The 24,734-nt window shown below is 36.2% G+C and overlaps 1 protein-coding gene across 2 annotated transcripts in view; it reads right to left on the bottom strand.

The window, feature by feature from the left end:
* KATNAL1 (katanin catalytic subunit A1 like 1) overlaps window positions 1–24,734 on the bottom strand; it is a 174,419-nt gene that overhangs the window by 68,585 nt on the left and 81,100 nt on the right. Inside the window, exon 11 of one of the 2 annotated variants that reach the window (XM_051986514.1) lies at window positions 16,418–24,630. The exons of the other annotated variant lie outside the window; for it this stretch is intronic. Within the exon in view, the coding sequence (XP_051842474.1) occupies window positions 24,432–24,630 (199 nt within the window). The 3' untranslated portion in view covers window positions 16,418–24,431. Of the gene's footprint in view, window positions 1–16,417; window positions 24,631–24,734 lie in introns of those variants that run through there. 2 annotated transcript variants of the gene reach the window in all.

Raw genomic sequence — 24,734 nt, 5'->3', positions numbered from 1 at the left:
CTGAGGCAAAGAGGGTTAAGTGAGTTGAGCAGGGTCACACAGCTCTAAGTGCCTGAGGCTGGATCTGCACTCAGGCTTCCTGATTCTGGGCTCAGCAAGCTCTCCCTACCTGCCTGAGGAAAAGATGAAATCGTGCTTCTAGATTCCCAGCTTTGCAACCCCAGTATTCTGCTTCACATTCTCCCTTACCCCATATGCCTATCAATTGCCAAATCCTGTCACTTCTACCTCCACAAAACTTCTTGCCTCCAACCTTTTCTCATTACTCCTACAACCAGTAGTTCAGACTTTCACCCTCTCTTAACCTGGCCTCTAGCAATAGCATCTTAATGATTCTCTCAACTCAAATCTCTCCCCTCTGCAGTTCATCCACCACATGAATTACAAAAGTAATTATCCTTAAGCACTGGTCCGACCTGAAGCTTCCTTACCCAATAAATTCTGGTGGCTCCCTAGAACTAAATATAAACTCTATATTCAAAGTGCTTCACAGCTTGGCCCCAGTCTACCTTTCCAGGTTCAGTATACATACATAGTTTTCCTTCACACTCTGTATAGTGCCACAAAAGTGGTCCCACTTCCATATTAGCCTCCGTCCTTTGGCTCTGTCCCTCCTGCATGCTAGGAATTCACTCCTTACCTCCACCTCTCAGAATCCTTCCAAGACTCAGCTCAACTATCACATGAAGCTTTTCCAGATGCTTCCCAAGGTTCTAGGGCTCTCCCTCCCAAAACTACCTTGTAATTATTTTGAATTTTAATTTATTTTTATGTATACATGTTGTCTTCCCTGATGGAATGGAAAGACCTTGAAGATGGAGACTTATTTCATTTGTTTTATAGCCCCAGTACCTATCACCATGCCTGATATAGTGTTTAATAAATGCTGGTTGATCAGTTGGTTGATTGATTTCTTACCTGTACTAATTGTAGCTCCTGCTTGTAATCATAATACTCAAAACACCCCACAGTGATGTTGAGGAGGGATGCAAAAGTTGAGTGAGATTCCTGTTATATGTAGTAATGTTTTCCCATGATTAATTAACCCTTAAACCAGAAGCCTGTGGCCCCCTTCTCAAGAATCATGGGTCTTTTTGTTTGTTTTCTGAGGTAATTGGGGTTAAGTACTTGCCCAGGGTCACACAGCCAGGAAGTGTTAAGTGTCTGAGGTCAAATTTGAACTCAAATCTTCCTGACTTCAGAGCTGGTGCTCTATCCACTGCATCACCTAGCTACCTCCAGAATCATGTTTTTAAATGCATAAATAGATGTAAGATTTCAAAGGAGAGAAATTATATTGAAATAAAGTTAAAATATTTTTTTAAAACAAGTTCATGGGTTCATGGGCTTAAACAAGTTTAAGAATCTGTGCCTTACACCCTTACTTTTTGTATTTCACCCATCTTGTAATCCATTTCCAAATTTGACCCCCATAATATCCCACTAATTCAATTTTATTAACAAGGAAACAGGAACAATTTCATTAATTTGCTCAAGATTATACAATCACTTTAGGGTAGCAGAACTAGGCTTCGGGCATATATGGCTTATCTTTATTCCCATTATTTCCACCATACCAAATGGGAAACCATTCACATAAATGGGCACTTTATTTTTATACAACCCGATCTAGTATTTCTGAAGGACTGACCCAGGTTCCCTTTCACTTGTAGAGACAAACATTTCTGGCCTTAAACTCTTGTCAAATCCCCTTTCTTTCTATCTGGTTCCGCCAAGAATATTGATCAGGGGCCCAAGAAGGTCACAAGTGACCCAGCTCCTCTGCGCCATGGGGGTCTGCCCTGGCTGTTGTCACTGAATCAAGAGCAGGGTGGAGGAATGGAGATGGGGAGGCAGGTTCTAGCCCCACCTGAGAGCTCCTCATTGGAAAATAAGCTACTAATCTCCCCCAGGATCACCTGTGTGCCCACCACACTGATGATGAATGCAGCTACATTTTCAAAATTATTTGAAATCAGATGAAAGGGAGATTAAAAGTACAAACTGATCATTAGCCCAGATTTATTCAATTTGTTAACAGACAACCAGTAGCTAGCTTCCCAATTTAAAGGGGATAAATTATGGTGTCACTTTGTAACTGAAAACCTAAGGCAGTAATTGGGGCACATCACCAGACTGCCTGCCCACCTACCCTGGGAATGCCCCTCTTCTTTGACTGCATTTTCATGAGGAGCTTATAGAGGAAAGCCCAGCTGGGTTTATGGTTAACCAGTCCAATCCCACTCCCCTTTCTTTTGCTGATAAGAAAACTGAGGTGCAAAGATGGTGACTTTTTCAAGTTACACAGATATTAGTCACTGTGGTTAAGGGTTGAATGTGGATCCTTCAGTTCCAAATTCAGCAGTATCTCTTCCACATCAGAGGGGTTAGGGACATGGCGTTTCTGAAATCTAGAAAATTCACATGAAATTTTTTGGCCCTCCATATCAGAGGAAGCATCTGAATGTTTTTTTTTTCTTTTATGGGATGTTTATATTATAAAATATGGGTTAAGTATCTGGTCAAACACTCTGTATGTGGCTTCTGCAAAAAAAAAAAAATCCCATTTGATTTCTTATGGTGACCTGAGATATATTGAAACCTCAACAGTGAAAGTTGCAATGTCCAAGGGTAACTTTTTTTAAAAGCAACTTCTGGTCTCTTCCATAGCAAACCCTATTCCCACCCTGTCCTTAACTCTTCTCACTGTGACACTCTCTCAGAAATTTATCTATTATTTATTCCTCATCTGAAAAATGCATTTAAAGGTGATCTCTGGGGCCATCTGGTATAGATAGCCTCTTCATTTTCTTGTTCAGTCATTTCAGTAATGTGATTCTTCCTGGGCTCTGGAGGAGGGAGGCTGGTGATGTTGCACAGTCATCCCTCATTGAAATCCAAATCACTTCCAAGTCCTGATATCACCTTCCTGATGTCATGGTCATCTTCCAAAACAAAGGGCAAACAACAATCTATGAGTGGTGGTACCTGCCCCACTGGGGACCCAACTGACCAGTTCCAGTTGGGCAATATTGCTCCTTCCTTCCTCCTTCCTTCCCTTCCCTTTCCTTCCTTCCTTCTTTTATTCTCCTTTCCTCCCTCCTTCACTTTTCCTTCCTTCTTTCTTTCTTTCCTTCATTTCTTTCCCTCCTTTTTTCCTTCTTTCCTTCCTTCCCTCCCTCTTCTTCTTTTCACATAGGGAATCCATTACCTGCTGGTGCTCTACTCAAAGGAATATAAATTTTGATTGTTATAACCTCCAGGGATATCTTGGGATTTACAAGCTAAATTTCTTAAGCATGATGCCTTAAACCAGTGGTTCTCAAATTATGGTCTAGAGAATCCTGGGGATCTCTGAAACCCTTTTAGAGTGTCTACAAATTCAAAAATAGTTTTTATTTCCAATATGGTAAATGTCTATAAATATAATCCAGATAAACAAAAACGCTTTGGAGAGATCCTCAATAATTTTTAATAGGATAAAAATACTGAAAACAAAAGCTTCAGAACCACTGTCTTAAACCCAAATCACTCTGGCTCTCATTGATTGGTCAACAACAACCTCAGTTCATCATTGTTTGGGTCCTGATGGTTCAAAGTGAGCATAAACACCACTTATTTCTGCTTTGGCCAGAAACCCTGAGGAACTTCCTCTCCCAGAATGATTTTTGGTTTTGTTTTGTTTTTGTGGGCTTTTTTTTTTGTCTAAGTGAAAAAGGCCTCTCTTTGCCTCTTTTGCTACTTAGTCAATCTCTGAATGGATGCTGCCTCAGTCAAATAGACCTGCTGAAGATCTCAGCTTACAAAGGCCAAGGTTTCCCATTTCATTCAGGGCCATCTTCAGTCATCCTGGACCCAGATGTCTCTGGAGGGGAAAATGAGGCAGGTGCCCTGGCACCGTCCTCCCTCATTTAAATCCAATTCATGCATGTCATGACATCACCTTCCAAACATCATCAACCTCTTTAAGTATAAAAGATAAACAACTTCATAACCCCATTCAAAGTTTTCCTGGCACAGACACTGGAGTTGTTTGCCATTTCTTTCTCCAGCTCATTTTTCAGATGAGGAAACTGAGGCAGACAGGGTTAAGTGACTTGCCATGGGGTCACATAGATGGTAAGTGTCTGAGGCCGGATTGGAACTCAACATGAAGAAATGGAGGCCCAGAAAGTTAAAAGAAATCTAATTACTCGGAAAACAAGTCTAAGTTTAAATTGTACCCTGATAAAGTAGATAATAATAAAACTCAGAATTTATATCATACTTTAAGGTTTGCAAAGTGATAAACATATACCCCATTTTATCTACACAACCACCCTGGAAGATAAATATTATTATACACTCCCCAATTTTCCAGATAAGGAAACTGAGGTAGATAGAAATTGCCCAGTGTGACAGAGGTGAGAGGAGAGATGAGCTTGGGTAAGCCAACTCTTTTGACTCTATGCCTTCCCATTCTTCTAGGCAACTTCTCATGATCCTGATCATTTCTTCTGTCCTTTCCCACCTCAGCCTTCTGGTAGAGGTTCAGAATTGTAGTAGATTGTAATAGGGATAAAAAAGGAAAGCAAAGGGAAGTCAGTCTCTTAATAAGATCAAATGCAGAACCCTTTTCTGGCTGCCTCCTCATGGGAGGAAACTTGCTTAGTTTTGTTAGGTAGCATCAATTGAGCACCAGAAATAGATTAGGACCAGAAGTGAGGGCAAAGTCACAGTCCCTACCCACCCAAATTACTTCTCTAGTCTGCAAATTCATATACTTTTTTTTTCCCAAATGGAGGATGAAAATGAAATATGCTCTATGCCCAATGACTTCACATAGGTTATATTTTAAATCAAATAATCCAAAATGTAGATGTATAAAATAGAGATGTAATTTGCTTGGGCAGTGACTTTGACTTCTCTGTAGGATTTAATAGCTCCTGGAGTTCCACTGATGCTGTATAATAAAGCCAAACAAGTTCCCATTAATGAGAATGTGGATGAAATCTGATGTAAATTTGAGGCATCCTTCACTCCAGCACTGTGTACCTCAGACTGGCTTTATATCTCTCTCCCAGGCATGGGACACTCAGGATCAATCAATCATGTTCTTTTGTAATTAGAAAAATAGTGATTATCTTTTCCCATAGGTCCACAAATCTAGTAAGACAAATGGAAATAAGAATGGAAAATCAAACCAAATAGCTAAAACTAAACATAGAAAGTAATGAATAAATGTCATTGTGATGTTTATAAGTATGCATGGACAGTGTGCTTAATAAAAGAGAGTAACCCCATGTTTTCTTGTTGTTAGGTCATTTCACTTATGTCTGAATCTGGGTGACCCCATTTGGGGTTTTCTTGGCAAAGATACCATTGCTTTTTCTTTCTCCAGCTTATTTTATAAATGGGAAAACTGAGGCAAACAGGGTTAAGTGCCCAGGGTCACATAACTAGTGTCTGAAACCAGATTTGAACTTAGAAAGAATGAGTCTTCTCAATTCCAGGCCCAGAACTCTAACTACTTTGCCACCTGGATCCTGTTCTAAGAGGGAATATAAAATCTGACAGGTGGACATACCAACTCTAGGCAGCAAATTAGTAGAGGAAAAGAGATGTTACACATAAGAAATGATGGGAGAAGTTAAATAAATGTAAGTCAAATCTACCCCTACTTAGCAGTCCTTGTTCAGAGAGCAGAATGGATGTTATTTCCAGAGCAAGGCTCACAGAACTAATAAGCTTTGCAGTCTGTGAACAGTCAAAATAAAAAAGTCCAAATCTATTTTTCATCTCTTTATAACTTGAGGGCACTTGCAAAAAGAAATTGCTATTAAGTATGAGTAATGTAAAATAGAAGGTGTGAATTTCAATCTGAAATGTGTGAACTTAATATACAACTGTAAATTAAGAAGCCCTTTTGATTTACATAGTAGATTTAGTTCACAAGTGGAAAAAAAAATTATCCTATAGACAGCTTTGGGACAGGGTAACAGGTTGTACTTGGGCATAGAAAAATGAACATGTAAAAAGATATTGTATCAACATGTAATCATTCATTGTATTTGAGAACAAAAGCATGGGCAGAAATATCTGTCCCTTAAATGAAAATGGCTACCAGAATGAACAAATATTTTTAAGTATAAAACACTGTACTCAGCATTGGCGATACAACTAGAAAGAAGGAAAGTTCTTGTCCTCAAGAAGCTTGTATTCCAAGGAAAGAGAGGACAAACAGAAACCCTCAGCTGCAAATCAGATAAAAAAGTCTAATGGTTCTTAAAGCAGAAGGGAATGGGAAAGGAAATGCACATTTATACAGTACCAACTACATGCCCAGTGTTCATGCTAAGTGCTTTTTACAAACATTATTTCATTTGATCTTCACAACAGTCCTGGGAACTGTTTCACTATTTTGCAACTGAGAAAACTGAAGCAGACCAAGATTAAGTGCCTTGGCCAGAATCACACAGCTAAGCTACTAAGTGAAGCTAAATTTGAACTCAAATCTGACTTCACATTCAATCTTCTATCCACTGAGCCAAAAGTGTAATTAGGAAATATTTAACAAAATATAGAGGTTTCATTTCCATTTGACTCTAACCCATTGGTAAGGAGTATAGTAACCCTAAATGATCAGCTGTGTGGGATAATTAGAACAGACTTCCTCCTCAAAATTCCTTATCAGCTTTTGATGGAACCCTTAGGATCACTTTATTTCACTAATATAGGGGAATGCCAGGAAAAAAAAATACAAAAATGTTAACCGAGGAGAAATAATATATGAAACTGATGAGGTGCAAATGATGAGGCTAGTGGTAATTGTGGTGAGGTATGAGAAATGGGGTGGGGAATCCCCTCTGGTCCGCAGGTCCAATGCAAAAGAATTTGCAAACCCAAAATCTGTGTGGCAAAAAGGGACTTATTGGCACAAAAGTTCTGGCAGAGCAACTTTGCCAACACAGTTTCCTTGGCAAGCATAATCCTGTTTAGGACTTCTGCAAAGATTTGGGGTTCAATTCAAAATTGAATGAGATTCCTTCAATGTTGTCATTGCCCCAGGCTTGGATCCCTAATTGAAAAGAGATTACTTATTTTGGGAGTTTTGAACTACTGGGAGTGGTTTTGGACAAATCTTCAACTCTATTTAATAGAGGGTGTGACCACATCATCTCTGGCCATATCTCCAACCCAATGAGACCACTTCACTGGGTGTTGTCAGGGAAAGGTATGTCAGGGAAAGGGGAGAGCCTGAGACCCAGAATCACTCTTTTTTTTTTTTTACAGATTAAAGAGGATACAGTTTCAGGGTTTATCATCTCCCTCAAAACTATTATTACCCATTATCACTTAGAACTGATGACTAACAAATCAATAGCCATAAATTGGGACACAGAAAAGATCTTCCATAAGAGAATGGGATAAAGAACACGTTTTGATTCAGAGTAGGCAAAAAGAGAAGTAGAAAATATAGCCTTTGAAGGGCAAGCTCAGGTTCTTTTCTCTTGTAGGGAAGTCTAAACAATCCGGAAGAGGGAGAACAAACAAACTTTTACTGCCTAAAAGGAAGTGAAAACTATCAGAGACCAGAAGACCTAGAACAGGGAATGGAATCTATCCTACTGAAGGTGCATGAGTACAATCCTGATCTAGCCAAAGGATTGAGTGGGAAGACAGACTGTGCATAGAACAAAACTCATTTGTAAACGTGAACCCAACTGGGTCATCTTCATTCACACACACACCCTTTTTTTTAACTCAAGTAAATGAAGTCTTACTGGCTTCAGTTAATATAAATGTATTAAGAAGTCTTCACTGTGTCAGGATCTATGCTAAGTCCTGGAGGTACAAATAAAAAAGATAAGTCCTTAGCCTCAAAGAGCTTACAATCTAATGAGGAAGACAACCTATATAGAGAAAATAAAAATGGGAGTGGGAAGTATAAAGTCCATCTAACCCTATATGTAATAATGAATCTCAAGAGGGAGCATTCATGGTCACCAAGAGAAATTGTTCCAACTCTCATACTTAGATATGTTTAGCATGATGTTTATAGAGGAAGGGAAATCATTGTTTCCTTCTTTCCTTGTGACAACTGAGAAGGCACTTTCTTAACACTGGACTATCTCCCAGACATTGTTTTGCCTTGGATTTGTTTTCTTTCCCATAAAAAAATTTAGCTCTTCACCCAGGGTGCATAGCAGTTTAAAAATTCTTTATCTAGTTTTCCCTGTGTTTAATATCTACTATTTAACAACAGCTTCAAAAAGTCAAAAAGCTGATGGCCTCAAGTAGAGTTATTGATAGCAACTTCCTGCTCCTACTTAATCGGCTGCCTTAGCTCCCAAGTTTAGTAATAATTTGAATTTTTACTATTTATGGGGTGAAAATTTATATCTCTTAATAAAAACCCTGATTTCTGATTTTGAGTATTTAATAAGCTCCTAACCAGAAAGTTTAGTTTAACTCTTCAATCTCTGGGCTCTTAATACTCCTGCTGATATTTTTCCCACTCTTGGGGATGTCTCCATTTTTTCTGTTCTCTTCTCTGACTGGTGAGTCTCTGATTCAAACCACTATTATGTGGTACCTAAGACATGCTCACTCCTTGCTCCATTCTTCACTCAGAACTTTTAACACCTCAACAGAGGCCTTCCCCCAATACCAGCCACCTCCCCACTCCTCTTTCCAGACTCCTTTTTGCGTTATATTTTCCAATGAGAAAGAAAGTTCCTTAAGGATAGCGATCATCTTCTTTGTGAATATATTCCCAGCATTTAACACAGCATCTACTATATAGGAAATGCTTGAGAAATGTTTTATCTTCATTCTTGGAAAGTGGTGAGTTGACCAATATAAAACTCAAAAGTTGCTAATTTACTGTAGTTACAGAAGGATGCCGATTACATTTCAATTATTTGAGGATCTAGGATTATCTTGATGTGAACCCTGCATTTCCACCTTAACTCATTACTCTATAGCTTGGGTCTTAAAAGTTGCTGTTATTCTGAGCCCAACAAGGTCGCAAGATTCCCCCAATCTAGGTAGGCCCAGGATGAATCACGTCCCAACAGTCTCTCAGCTTGCACCTATGTTCTCCTTTGATCCATCCATATCCATTTCCCTTTGTTTTCCCATCGACTTTGTCTCTTTTGCTTTTTAGTCTCTTGCTAAGTGGAGCCTAGTTATCCACTCTCTTCCTATACGGCTCCATTTTGGCCAAATGATTTATTCCAGTCACACACTCTCGAAACTTCCGTTAGATGAGTCATCCTTGGCACTGCCTATCTAAGGGAGGGAGCCCTGCTGCCTGTGCTTCGGAATGACCAGAGTGCCAGTCAGAATTAACACGATTAATTGCTTAATTGTGCATAGCACTGTTGGGCGCTAAACCAGAGAACTGTACTGGCCTATAACTTCACCAAGACACCCCGTATACGGACACTATAAACATGCAGACCAGAGAATTAAAGAACCAAGCTACTGTACACATGGACAAGCAAGGAGTCACATCCTAGCTAGAGGTAAAGGAGAAGTGCTTGAGGCTGCAGGGGAAGGAAAAATCTAAGTCCCAAACGGGCTAGGAGTAGGGAAGAGGAATCAAACGAGTTTACTTCTTGATTGCTCAAAGTCAGAAAATAACCGAGTAGCATGAGAATTGGGACAAATGCAAAGACAGAGGAAGGGGCCCAAAAGAAACAGCCTTTGCCACTGAGTTTACAAACCTAGCCAAGGAGCTCCATTGGGCGAGATACCGCAGTGCTATGGAGTTAAGATGCATTCCAGAAAGCCCAGAGTACCTCAGCACCCAGGCAATTCCCTATTGCCCCACAATGCTACCTGAGAGATATCACTTTAGGTGTTTCCCCAACTACAAAATGGGGGTGGGGTGGGAATGAGGGGATGGAGAGAAGTTGGATTAGATCATCCCTAAATTTTAATATTCTATAACCCACCAGTTAGTTGGTCAGTCAACAAGCACAAGAGAAAGCATCTGGGAAAGTTTTTGTTAGACAAACTAATCTTGTCAAATCTTGTATACTTGGATTGTGAGTTTCAGGAGTATTATTCTGAAAGATATAGTAGTATAGTGAAAAGGACACTAGATTTGGAATTTATTGCAGACTCTGTAAAAGTTACCAGCAACATGACTGAACAAGTTACCAACTCAATATGCTCATCTATAAAATAGTGGTATTATTTGCAATATCTATTCTATTCACAATTGTCGTGAATCAATTTCTTTGAATATTATAAAATGTGCCACTAACATTATTACTCTTTGTTACTGTCAAATAAAATGCGAATTAGCAAATTAACCTTGCTCATAGATCTTTAAATATCTTCATCCTTTAGCTTTCAGAAGAGTCTTTCTAAATAGAATAGCTACAAAGGCTCATGGATGATCCCGTCATTATAAACAGATCACTTTATCCCTAGGGGTTAGGTGAAATTTAAGGACTATGTGATTTTAAAAGAAATGTTAGATATGTGTATGTGCGTGCTTGTGTGTATACACAGACATATTCATATATATTGTATGTATATACATATATACAGATATACTATATACCTCACATATATATGTATATATTATATATGGTACAAGATATAAATTCCTTCAGAATGCATACAAAACAACCAAAAGAAAGATTTCTTTTGAAGACAAAGAACAGAAAAATAGGTTTGCTGTGATAGTTCCACACTTGACAAAACAGGAAAATTTATCTTTCTTTAAAGAGAGATCCTGAGGATTTATTTAATTTTATTAGAAGATAATTATTTTTTATATTACTTACTTCAGGTAGGCATCAAATACAGCACTGTCTTATCTGTAACATTTCTGAACCAGGATCTTCCCAGCTCCAAGAAGTCTCTGCTTTTGTTTTTGGATATTTGTAAAGAAAGGCTTCTCAAAATCACTATGTATGATTCACTACCTTCAGCCCAATTGGATTTTAGCACAGTGCCTTTCACCTTTATTTCCTGTAATTACCTTAGTTTTACTAAGAAGTTAACAGTTTGTTCTATGACATCTATACTGATCCAATGCTATGTAACAAAAACCTATTGAACCATAACTTCCTATAGAATAAAATATATTTCTAATGTGACATAAAAACACTTCAAAATTAATTATAAGCATAAACCAATAATGTATTATTACAATTTGCACATAGGTGGGTAAAAATAAATAGAATGTTAACCTCCTTTGAAGAATACTTTCTTTTCAGTATTTTATACCAAAATTTTATCATTAAAAAAAATTGCACCTAGCATATTACAGACACATGACAGAAAAATAGTTTTTGGCTTGATTTGTCCATTTCTGAATTTGGTATCAATCAATCCCCTTGATATTATCCCAATTTGGGAAAGTGCAAACCTTGGTCTGTGGGTTCTTGGGCTAACAAATAACCTATGTTTCCATAGTTGTCAAAGTTGAGTTGGGGATAGGGATAAAATAATTTATCTCTAACATCTCATCTAGTTTCAAATCCTATATATTCCATGTTCTCAAAGGGGCAAAATGTTTCTAGCCCAGCCTGCTTTGTCATACTTAGCTTTGAGATTTTTCTTAAGACATAGAGAATTGATTATGCCAAATTCAGTACTCACTCAGGGATTTTACCTATGTTCTTTAAGAAGAAAAGTAGTGATTCCAAGGTTTTTTGTTTTGTTTTGTATTTGGAAGGGTGGGATCTTTTAAAGGCAGGCAGAATTCATGAGAAAGGTTCCTAAGGCTTCTAAATTGTTTTTACAAAACAACTTTGATGAATTAAGTGCCAATGAATTAGAAACATAAGGCTTAAATTTCCTTGAAATACACAAAGGTTTTAAAATAAAGGGAAATGTGCTTGGTAAAGTGTGTTTGAAAAAAAAAGTTACAAAATATGCTTCAAAATGCTTGAAAAATGTACTGAGAAGATCCACAAACCCCAAATTGTACGTTGGGTTTGCCCATTTCTAATTGTATTACAATAATAGAGAATCATTAGCAATGTAATACAGGATTTATGCTATGAAACACCAATCATGCTGTGATGAATTATTTGTATAAAAAATGAATTAAGTTCTACCATAATGAAAGACATTTCAAATACTTCAAACAAAGCAAGCCACGGCAAGGCACATAACTAGGTTCTCTGGGTGGGATTTCAAATACTCATTCCTAACCCATACAGAGAGACTCAATAACTATTAACACAGAATGATACTACGTCTAAATAACTAGGGAGAGTTTCCATTTGGTTATTAATGCCTTGCTAACAATTAAACATAAACATGTAAGCAACTATTTGGACCATACTTTTGATTCAAATGGATTTTTCATACCTCTTTAAGGTACTCACAAAAGTTGTCACTTCATTATACCTTTGGTAAAAAGAAACTCAGTTTCCAATTTTGACTAATTCTGTGTTAGAGAGAACAGTAATATTCCCACTTTCCATCTAGCCCTTATTTATAAACAAGTACTATTTGTTTACTAAAGGAGAGAGGTTCATCAAAATTAAGTAGCATGGCAAAAGATTTCATTGATCAAAATAAAATGTATAAGTGATTCTTAAGCTCAGAAAATAGCTTATATAGTCAACATATTCCAAAACATTTTCCTATATATTAATCACCTTGTGCACAAAAGCATTATTCTTGTTCTCAATTATAATTTTATATATATGTATATATTCACACACACATATACATACATACATATTCTGCACTGGTCTGTTGAAAAGTTGAGTCTTCTGTTAATATTAAATACTGGCTGACACTGACTTTTTAAAAAACATTGTCTCTAATAGGTCTTAATCTCCACCTCTCATGTCCATTGCCTTTTCTCCATTCCAACTGACATCACCAGGATACTGCAGTAGTCTCCTTATGTACCCTTCTGCCTTAATTCCAATTTTGTCTCATCACTTTTCAGTCCAGTCAGTCAGTCAGTTGAACATATACTGTATGAAGTGTACTTTCCCATCTGCTAGATTTTGCTTAGGGAATCTTATGCCTGGAATATCCCTTATTATTCTTCATCTGCTGAATTTGTCAGCCTTCCCTGAAGCCATTCTCATTGATGAGGATTTTCCTATCTCACATAGCATGTTTTGAAATTCGAATGCATATGTCTTGTGTGTTATAGCAATCTTTATGTTTATATTGCACCTCTCTGCTTAACCCCAAACTTCTTGAGAGCAGGGGCTGAGTCTCTTCCCAACTTTTTCTCTCCTCCAGAACTCAGCACAATGGGTCTTTAATAAATGCTTTTTATGATGCAAGACCATTGACCTAGGAGACTAGTGTTCTACTCCTGGCCTTGACATATTAAGGCGCAGTCTCTCTAGGTCACAATTTCCTTACCTATAAAATTCTAGTGTTCCCAATCTCACATTAAACCCTAAATTAAAATAGGGAAAACATTGTAAGAACCAACACAAGAGAAGTGAATGTTCCTCTGAAAAAGCTCAAGGAAGAAGCCTGAGCACATAGCGAAAGAAGTCCTAGCTGGGCCAAGTTCACCACATGAGTACTACGACGGAGGTCTCCCAGCTTAATCCTTTCCCAAGGAGGCAATCCATAGAGCTCAGCCTAATGTATCACTGTCACCTTCACAAAATGAGGAATTGTGTTAAGAAGGCAAGGAATGAATTCTCTGTCTTGGCTTAAATGGACCACTGTTGTTACTGAGTCATTAAAGTCCCATCCACTCTTTGTGAGCCCATTGGGGTTTTCTTGGCAAAGATACCAGCGTGGTTTGCCATTTCTTTCTCCAGCTCTTTTTACAAATGAGGAAACTGAGACAAACAGGATTTGGTAAACTGACCAAAGTCACACAGCTAGTAAAGTGTTTGGGGCCAGATCTGAATTCATCAAGAAAAGTCTTTCTGATTCTAAGCCTAGCAGCCCCCCTAAAACTGCCAGAAGTTGTAAAATTGTTGTCCTACATAACAGATAAAAGATAGTCTAGAACTCACACCCATGATGGGAACCTCCAAGTCCCAATACTACATCCAAATTATATGGAGGGGACAGGAACAACTGATGCACTGAAACTGGAGTTGAGCTGTAGGAAAGTGAAACAACAAGGCGAAGGACAAAAGAAGAGGTTGGCAAGGAATGGGAAAGGCAGGCTTCTTCTCCCTTTTCCAACCCTGACTAAGGAGGTATTTTATATCCCTTAGGCAATTAGTTGCCCCAAGGAAGGTAGCTGAATTTGAATTAAGAACCCCTACATCCTCATCACAGACTACTAAACTAACTACATCTCATCTCCTGAACTCTCAACATCTATCTATATCATTTAAAGAATGCCACAAATGGAATGAGGACCAACCCTATTTAGGCAAAGTGGGAAAATCCCCCTCTATAGATGACTTCAAGGGAACTAGAAAACCACCTTCAGTCATCTTAAAATATCTTCTAACTTTACAACTGCATGATTTCAAAATTCAGCAACATTAATTACCTGAAATACAAGTGAGAACCAAGAATCAAGCAAATAGTAACACACATCTATATGGCACTTTTAAGGTTTACAAAGTGCTTTTTTCAAGAACCTACAAAGTAGTCAGTGCAAATGTTATCTTCCCCATTTTACAGAAACAGGTTGAGAAAAATGAAGTAATTTGCTCAAGGCCATATAGTGGATGTTAGTCAGGATTAAAATCTGGTTCTCTGGATTCCAAGGTCAGTGTTCCTTCCATTACATCCCATTCTCAAACAGCTAAAAGATGTAACAAAGTTCAAGCACAGACATTCTTAATGTTTACTCATAGAGGAGCCCATGAGGATATCTTTCAACTTCTAATTACTCTTCTCATAAACATAATTCTAATGAGTGTGGTTAACTGGTTTCCTAGCCTATATCAGAAATTATTACTGCTTGAAAATACCTTATAAATATTTAGTCCAACTTTCTCATTTTATAGGTTAGGAAAGAGAGACACAATTATTGAAACACAGCGAATTAGTATAGAGCTGAGACAAGAACTTAGATCCTTATGTTCCTAATTTGGTGTCCTATTCTATTTATTCATCCTCTCTCCCTTAAACAGCAGCAAATTAGGAGAAAAGTGGGGTAGATGGCTTTCTAGATTGATATTTCTAAGAACTGACAGGTAACAGATAGTATAACAGTGGAAAAATAGGAAAACTATAAAAAATCCAGGTAACTCCAAAGATATAGCAGTATGAAACTATTTAGCATAAAAGCAAACAGTTCTTCCTTGAGAGGTCCAGAAGGTATCAGGGGATCATAACACAGTGATATAGAAAGTGATATTCATAATGATAACCTTGAGTCATTAAGAAAAAAGTTACATTATATTCAATATGTTCTGTTCAAGAAGGCAAGGAAGTATGTGATATATTTTAAAAAGTGATTAATTTTTTTTAAGATAGCACTTAATATCCCAAAGAAATACTAAAGAAGGGAAAGGGACCTGTATGTGCCAAAATGTTTTTAGCTGCCCTATTTGTAGTGGCTAGAAACAGGAAAATGAATGGATGCCCATCAATTGGAGAATGTCTGGGTAAATTGTGGTATATGAATGTTATGGAATATTATTGTTCTGTAAGAAATGACCAGCAGGATGAATACAGAGAGGACTGGCGAGACTTACATGAACTGATGCTGAGTGAAATGAGCAGAACCAGGAGATCATTATACACTTCGACAACGATATTGTATGAGGACATATTTTGATGGAAGTGGATTTCTTTGACAAAGAGACCTAACTAAGTTTCAATTGATAAATGACGGACATAAGCAGCTACACCCAAAGAACGAACACTGGGAAACAAATGTGAACTATCTGCATTTTAGTTTTTCTTCCCGGGTTATTTATACCTTCTGAATCCAATTCTCCCTATGCAACAAGAGAACTGTTCGGTTCTGCAAACATATATTGTATCTAGGATATACTGCAACATATCCAACATATAAAGGACTGCTTGCCATCTAGGGGAGGGGGTGGAGGGAGGGAGGGGAAAAAATCAGAAAAAGAAAACGAGTGCAAGGAATAATATTGTCATTATAAAGTAATCATTAAATAAAAAAAAATACTGAAAAAAAAAAAAAGATAGCACTTAAAAGGATAAATTTCAATCATCTGGAAAATTAATTTACCTGAAACAATTCATTCATTTTCAGATGGTGTTATTTAAATAAGGTGTTACTGAATGTCTTTAATGATTTAATGTGATGTAATTGAAAAGTTACTCTTGGCTTACCTGCATCAATGATGCGAAATGCATGTTTTTTGTCTCCTCAGGAAAAAGTTCCAATAAGGGGGAAGAGATAAAATGTCAAGTTTAAAATGTTTGATTTATACCTGGAGTGAAAATTCTCTAATATTCATTTCTTATTCTCAAGGGAACTTTGGCAACCTGATTGTACTAGGATTAACCACAAGGAAAAGACAGACAACCAAAGAACACTCTAGAAATTTATTATCAAAATACAACCTGAATGCAAACACAACAAAACTCATGAGACTAGCAAAGTAGCAGCATACAAATATTAGGAAAGACATTTAATAAATACAATTTGGAGATGTCTTTTCCTTTAAATTAGGTACAAAATACTGAGAGACAAACACTGAAACAAAAATTCTTGGAAATACACTAACAGATTATGTCAATAGACTACAACTGCCCCATCACAGAACACATCACAATGTTAATGGAAGGCTGCCTCCAACCGTTGCACCATGAATGAGTCTGAGCAGAGGAGACATGATAATTAGTACTACAGATATACATATATACATATACCTGTCTCTGAACTGTTCCTACATAGAGTCTCAGACTAACTAAAATGAGCTGTACCTCCAAGAAAGGAGGCCAGGTTATTGCTGACATTCTATATAGGCTTAAATGTAGTCTCTGAGCCTATCAGCTGGAAGGAAAGGTAGAACCCAAGGTAAATGGGACAATCTGGATTTTCTTTAAAAAAAAATCAATTGGAGCACAACGGAAAGGGGAAGACCCTATGGAAATAAATCTGCATATATGGTGCTATATTTATCTTAGACATTCAATATTCTGTGTTCTACATTTATTCCATCATTATCCCTTAAATTTAGACCTAGTTTAACTGAGGTAGAATTTGGATATAAAATGTGCAAAAGTTCATGTATTTGTAAGGAGCCATATGTAGTCACTTCAGATTATTTTGGAGGTCTGAAGCAATAGGCAAACTACATGGCTGTTGGAGGAATGAATTGCTTTGGGACTCATGGCAACAATGCAGAAGACTTGTATTACTTCACCATCTGTTCTGACAAATTATTAAATGTTACTTGCAAAGAAATCCTGTAGGTATGTGTTTGCTCAAATAACTAATAGTCATGGTGAAGAAATATTAGTAATAGAAATTACAGGGCCTGATTCAAGGAAATAGATATGCATAAGAAAAGCAACAAATCAATTTCCTACCATCAGGATTTCTTCATTTAGCTGACAAGACACCTAGTCATTAAGTAACATTTTTGAAGCCATGGATTATTCTTGAAATTAAGAAAAGGAAAAAAATAATTATAGACTAAGGAGGGGAAAATTTAAAAATAATATCCTGTTTGCCATAAGCAGCACCCCAAAAATGTATTATTCTTACAAAACTCAGATGATATATTTTAGAGAACAAGATGAAAAATCTGAAGTTTTAAAAATACATGTAAATCAACTCACAGTAACAAAAACATTTATTTCTTCTTTCTTATTAATATTTACCAGTGATTAGAATCAAACTTTTGTCTGAATATTTTTATCTTCCTGATCTTCAGCCTTCCAATAACTCAAATATCTTTTTCTACTGTTACAGAATCTTAGTCTCACATAAACAATAATGTGTCATTACCATTCTGTAATTTGCAGAAAATAAATTCTGAACCACAGAATAAAAACAAACCAAAGTTAAGGAATTTTAAAAAAGTGTATGCACATGTTTACACATATGTGCACATACATGTGTGCGTGTACACACACACACACCACCTAAGGCTGGTATATGATAGAAGAGAATCCCATGTTCTTTTTTCTATTCAGGCTTTCTGAATACTCCCTATTATACATAACATCATCTGCAGCACCTTTAACACAGGGCATATTCTAAGGTGACATTGCTAGGATTAAGAGGCAGGAGAATCTATCGCTATACAAAATTATTGGCAATAACAACATCAAATAACGGCAGACAAAGCATACACAGACAACAAGCAATAAATTACACAAGTCATCTAGGTTACTGTGGGCAAAAACAAAGATATTTCTATTAGCTAGTTTTTCCCTTTATAATTCTCTTCATTTTCAGACAGTGAAATGGCTGGAGACTTATTTGACTTAGTAAATGGGCAATGTCTATTAACTTCACAAAATTATACAAATTGATCCGGGTCATTCAGAATATAAAGTTTCAATTACCCTGGAACCAACCAGGTGCCCAAGGAGAATAACAATTATTTGTTAAATTTAAGTTTTCTCTGAGTTAAATGATCTGGCCATCTACCACGTTGAACTTTATCAGTTATTTACTAACTCTACCCTTCATTTTATGTAATGTAGACATGGACAAAGTTTTAAGTTGGTGATCAAAAGCTTCTTAAAGAATTAGAAGCCAGAAGTTTACAAAGTGCAAGTGGAAAGAGTGCAAGAAAGGACAGGGACTATCTCTCATGTAATTCTGCATTACACACAGTGCCTAATAAAGTGCCTCACAAATTTCTTGTGTTCAATAAATATTTATTGAAGAAATAAATGAAAAAATAAAAATAGCTTAGAACTTAAAAAGATAAGCTAGTAAAATATAATTCTAATCAATATACTGTAGAGCCTAAAAATTTTAACAGTTTCAGGTGAACAAAAGGATCTAAATTCTCACAATTTATTATTGCATCTACTGCTAGAACATGGTAATAAATGACCCTTATTATTTCAACTGAGTTTGATACCAGGAAAAATGTAAACCATGATTAGATGAATCTATATGCAATTTGCAATCAAGGATAAGGAAGATGGTTAGAGTTCTACTCCATATCCTGAATGGGATCGATATAAATGTATAGGTCACCGTTCACTGATGAAACAAAATGAGAGGAAATGGTATAAATGAGCACAATTGACTTGAGTAAGATATGAAAGAAAAGCTTCTATGAAGCAAAGAATCAGAGACTCCAAATGCTGCTTTACTTATAAAAATCAGAATTAATAATATTATCCACATAGAATTCTGAGAAAGAATTATAACATGTGAGAAATAACACAGAATTAATCTACAAAGGATAGAGTAGTATAAATTCTAATTAAAACTAATCCTGCCAAGCTATATTGCATAACTTTACATACAGGTTTTGAAAATCAAAATACTAACAGGAGTTAGTAATCACCTCAAGTAATATGAAAAGGAAAAAAGAGAAGTAATTAATTGGATATCAACACCAGAATACCAAAGGGAGTGTATGCAATTCTTTAAGAAAAAATCAATGCCATTAGGAATACATATCAAGACAAAAAAAAATTTGGTTAAATTATAATAAAGTCATGATCCTTTGAGATTCTGACTCTGTAATATTTGTGCCTCATAGAAGCAAAATGAGATCATTTATAGGACCACAGATAGTGGTAAATCAAGGGGAAAAAATACAAAAATTGAGCATCAAATGATCAGTACTAGTGCTCAGAAAGAATATCTGAAAACAACATGTGGACTTTACAGTAGACGATAAGGAGAAAAAATGAATTCTCTCCTCACCTAGCTTTAGCACTTAGACAGAGCTTTCTCTATGTGTGTGTGTGTGTGTGTTTACACATTTTATATATAAACAACTCATATATATACATATAAATATGTGTGTATATTATATACACATATGTATGTATGTATAAAAATAAGGGCTTTTGAAGTACTGCTTTTTTGGTTTTAGCTTTTAACCAAGATGTAGCATCCAACATTAAATAAAAGTTTATCATCAGATGTAAATATGAGAAAAGCACTGGTTACCTAATGAAAGCTGAATACACCCAAAAAAGTGTATTATCTATATATAATTTAGCTATGTCTAAGCTAATCCTTCTACTAGGTACTTTATCTATTTTAGGAACCTTGTTAAACTGAGAAAAATTAAGCTTTCTATTCAATTTCTAATTCAGAAGTTGTAGATGAACTTTTCAAACTTCCTTATGTAGAATATTACAATATTACAATATCCAAAAGTAAACTGTTCTCCCAAATTGAGAATAATAATATTCAATAGATCTAGAATATTCACTGTAATTCTTCATGATAACAGTTATCATTCACAACTTCTTATTATGAGATTCTTGTTTGTGGCTTTCCATAAATCATCCATAAAGGATCTATCCCACATGTTCCTATAGCTTTTTAAAACCTTATTTATAACAATGCATTACTTAGCCATTCATTTCTGCCAGATGACTGACCCACATCTTTTTAGCATGAGTACTTAGTCTTTTTTTCACCAAGTCTTATATATATTATTGTTGGTAATATGCTGTAATCTGTTTACATACACAATGCATCTTTTGTTGGCCTTTGCTCACCAATAAGTTTTATTCTTCTGAAATCATAGGGTTTTATGACAAAGCCATATGGCATTACTATATGAATATTAATATTTAAAGATGAGCTTTATTAATATCTTGGGATCACTAAAAGCATTGCAAAATTTCTATATGTAAACCAGCCCAATTAATCCTCCTTTTCAGTTCTATATCTTCTATACCTTTGAGCTACTTATCAAAATGTATGATCAAAAGAAATAATTTGTGTTCCTTTTTCACTGTTTTTCCAGAAGAGATAGTAAGGCTGATATCATGGAGTAAAAAACAGATCTCTCTGAAAAGGATCTATTATGACCCAGGGCTCCATTCAATCAGTCCAATGTCAGTACCAAAAAGGAAAATGGAGAGAATTTCCAATGAAAGGTATAAGGTTTTTTATGGGAATTTGTAGGGGACTTACTCCATGATGCCTTTTGTATGCATTTGGCTCCCCCTATTTTGTGCCTCATTTAACACTGATACTTAGGCACATCAGTGGACAAAATTATATTTGTTGCCACATCTTAACATATATAAAGAAATTCATTTGAGGAGGCTCTTTAAGATTGTATTTGCTCAAAAAGTAAAAATTTTTATGAGTAACAAACAACTAACACCATGGAATTTACATTTCCTACATCTGAGTCAATTTTCTAACTGTGAACAGATAATATATGATGAAAAATGTCTGCAAAATGGCTTGCCTCTTAATCATTTTCTCTGCAAAAGAATGCTCAATTCAGGCCCAGACCATCGGGCACACTGGAAGCTGCCAGCTGAATCTCTTTTGTGGCAGGACCACCCGTCACCCTGGGAAGCTTTTCCATTCCTTTTGGCACGTTTCCCCTTTTGAGATATCTTGTGATCTTGCAGACGGATATTGTAGTGCCAACCCTACAAACTTTCCTCTGGGTATGTGATCTCCGTAACCCGCTCTCCCCAACCTGATCTTCTCTGGTCTCAGTGCCACTACTACAGGCAGCACCAAGGAGGCAGAACACAAACGCAGCGACATCCCCACAGTCACTAAAGAGAATAAACTGAGCCCAGAAACCACCAGAAACACTGGTGGAGCTCTAAATCCACATCTACTTCTTGTTCTCCTTCCATTTTCATCAACAAATGCTTTTTAAACATAGCTGGGTCTAATGCCATGTTCCCTGTGGGCTCCTTTCTCTTCTCGTGATTTTTGGCATATTTTCAAGCAATACTTGTAAACTTCCATCATTGTCTCCATAGTGTTTTACAAATGAGTTCATTACACTAAAATATTTCCTTTAGTTGCCATATTACCCCAACTTAGCAAAGAGATCAAGTATTTCCGGGCTGAAACTATTTCTGGGTTCCTTTGTCCTTACTCCAATGACTATTTTTTTCATCAGTTAATCTTCTGCAATAAGTGGTGACAAAGTAAATGTCTTCAGTTTTTACCATTGTCCTTTTTATTTTCAGACAACAGTCTGTTTAAACAACTCAGGTTGGAGCTACTGGAATTGTAACTTTTAATACTTATTATTTTTTAAATTTGTTATTGATTCTGACTTTCTAACTAGCTTATATTATTGTTCCTTCATAGACAAGCTATTCTAAAGTGACTGACAAGTAATTAGGCACTTTCTGTCCATTAAGAATAGTCAATTTTAATTTTTCTAGCTTGTTTAGTGCTCATGTCTGTCATGAGCTCGTCTTTAAAACTTCTCTCTTTAAACTCTCTTCTTTAAAAAAATATCCATAAAATAGAAAAACAGAGGCTTCTGATCAGTTATAGATTGTTGGTCTCTCACTTCTTGAGTCTGACTTATATTTTCTAGCAATTTTAATCATCTTTCCCTATATTCACTTTTGCACAGAAGTTACCAAGAATCGACAGACATTGACTAAATGTGGAGAATCTTGTCAAGTTCTTTATAAAATTTCTCTCTTACTTCATTATTTACAACAGATGTTGACATAAGCTGCCATTACTTTCATGGTGGTCTGATTGCTTATATTTACTCTGAGTATTATAAAAGTAAGAAGCTTAAGTATTCCATAAGATTACATCTCTTATTACTTTTGGGTGCAAGCTAAAGTCAAATCTGTCAACTCCCTTGCAGAACTCTCCAAGGATAACTTAAAAGTTCCTCTTTCATTTAGATGCAACTCCTTTCTGCCAGTGAGAATGTCAATATGGATGTGGTTCCATTCTTCCAGGAGTCTAACAACTGCCTTGTCATTAGACAGGGATTGCAGATTAAAACAATTGTTTAGTAAAATTATTATGCATAGACAGTCTAAGAACTATGTGATTCTTGGCACTTTCTGCCCCCTTTCCATTAATCTGACTAGACAGGCAGAAAGGAGCCAGCCACATGGGCTGAACAGCCATTTTCTATGTCAATCTGCTTTGTGATTCACTATGGCCACATAATTCCCATCTCAATCTGGCTGGAATGGCCTTTAACAGCATGGCAAGCCTCTCACTGAGCCCATACCTGAAGTCTTTTCAGGTTGGAACAAATTGTTAGAACCTGTACTCTACTAGCATAGTCTGGGAGAAGCCACGGTCATCTCTACAATCTTGATGATTTGAAAAGGGCTAGCATCCAAAAAAAAAAAAAAAAAAGTTCAAGGTTGAGGGTTCAAGTCCTATCTCTGACACATAACAGCTCTGTGACCCTAATGAACTCAAACACCTTTTCTAACTATAAACTGGAAAATAGTTGCACATCTGCACTGAAAGAAGGAATTTCTTCACTAGAAATTCCCTACTCCAGTAAAAAAATACAGATCTCAATTGTTGTCTTTACCTCCCCCTGAACCTCCACCAAAAAAAAAAAAAAAAAAAAACAACTCACATTTATATAGAGCATTAAGCCTTAACAAAGTACAAGAATCCTTTGAGGTAGGTATTACTTTTGATTTAGCAACAAATGTGTGTAGACAATTCACGAAAATGATGGAATAGTTTAGCTTACCAATAAAATCTAACATCAGAATTGAAACAGGTAAGAGTGAGGAAAATAAAGGATCCATTTGTCTAAATATAGTGAAAAGAATGAAAATGAAAATAAATCTAGATATTAAGAAAATTTGCACATTTTGTTTGGAGAACACAAAATTTCCTTCATACCCTTTCCATATTCAATTTGATAAGCAAAAAAAGTAGGAATATGAAATTGTACTCTTGATTTGATGATTCAAGGACCAAGGTATGGAAAGATATTTCTAACTAAAGACCTAAAAGAGACCTAAAAAATGGATAAGTTGTTCAGGCAAGGACAACCACAAAGCTATATACTCTGGTACTTACAAGCTTTGAGAAAACGGAAATGGAGATTTACTCGTCAAACTCACTACTTCCAACAAAAATTGACTCAGAAACTTCTTTCAGCAACAAAACATAGATTTCCTACCTTGATGCAAACCAATTTCTGATTTCAAAAGTTAACTTATTAGATTAGTTCCTGATGTACTTTTAATGTAGTAAAGAGAACTTAGGCAGTTCTATGAGGCATAGAGAAATGGATTAGAAGACAATTCCCTCTACATTAAGTATAAACAGTTTTCTTCTAAAAGAAGACAGAAAACTTTGTTAGTTCCTTTCACTGATTCAACCTCCTTGACTTGCAGACCAGATATCTGATAGCCAAGGAAAAGCTGGGAATATCTGCCCAAGACCTGACTATGCCACAGTGAATCTCACTTTCTCCAGAGAAAAATTTCTTTGACCTCAAATACATCTTCTATTCTTCACAGTTTGTGTTTCTTGCCTTTGAATGAAAAGATGTTGAAGGAAGAAATCTCCCCTATGAAAAATTCAAATCTTTTAAAAGATTTCTAATAATTTCTTTTGCATTTTACAAACAAAATATAAGCCTCAATATAACAAAGAGAAAACAACATTAAAATTAAGCAGATCCAAATTCAACCATCCACTTTTCATACTTCTCTAGGTCTGCAGCAGACACAGACTTAGAGATTTTCTTCAGTGCCAACTCAAAATCCCCTTTTGTAACAGGCATCTGCAGCTCTTCCTTAGAAAGGGCTCGGATTTCTTCTGGGCTTAAGCCATGGATGCGCCGTCTCATAGCCATTAAAGAAGCATCCCTGAGAGTACATAAAAATACATTAAAACAACTGCTATATATGCTAAAAACAAAATGAATGACTGCTAAAAGAACATTCAAGAAAGGACCTGTTTTATAATGCTA

The sequence above is a fragment of the Antechinus flavipes genome, chromosome 3 (genome assembly GCF_016432865.1).
Source record: "Antechinus flavipes isolate AdamAnt ecotype Samford, QLD, Australia chromosome 3, AdamAnt_v2, whole genome shotgun sequence".
NCBI lineage: Eukaryota > Metazoa > Chordata > Mammalia > Dasyuromorphia > Dasyuridae > Antechinus > Antechinus flavipes.
This window is presented reverse-complemented; position numbering and strand designations above follow the sequence as displayed.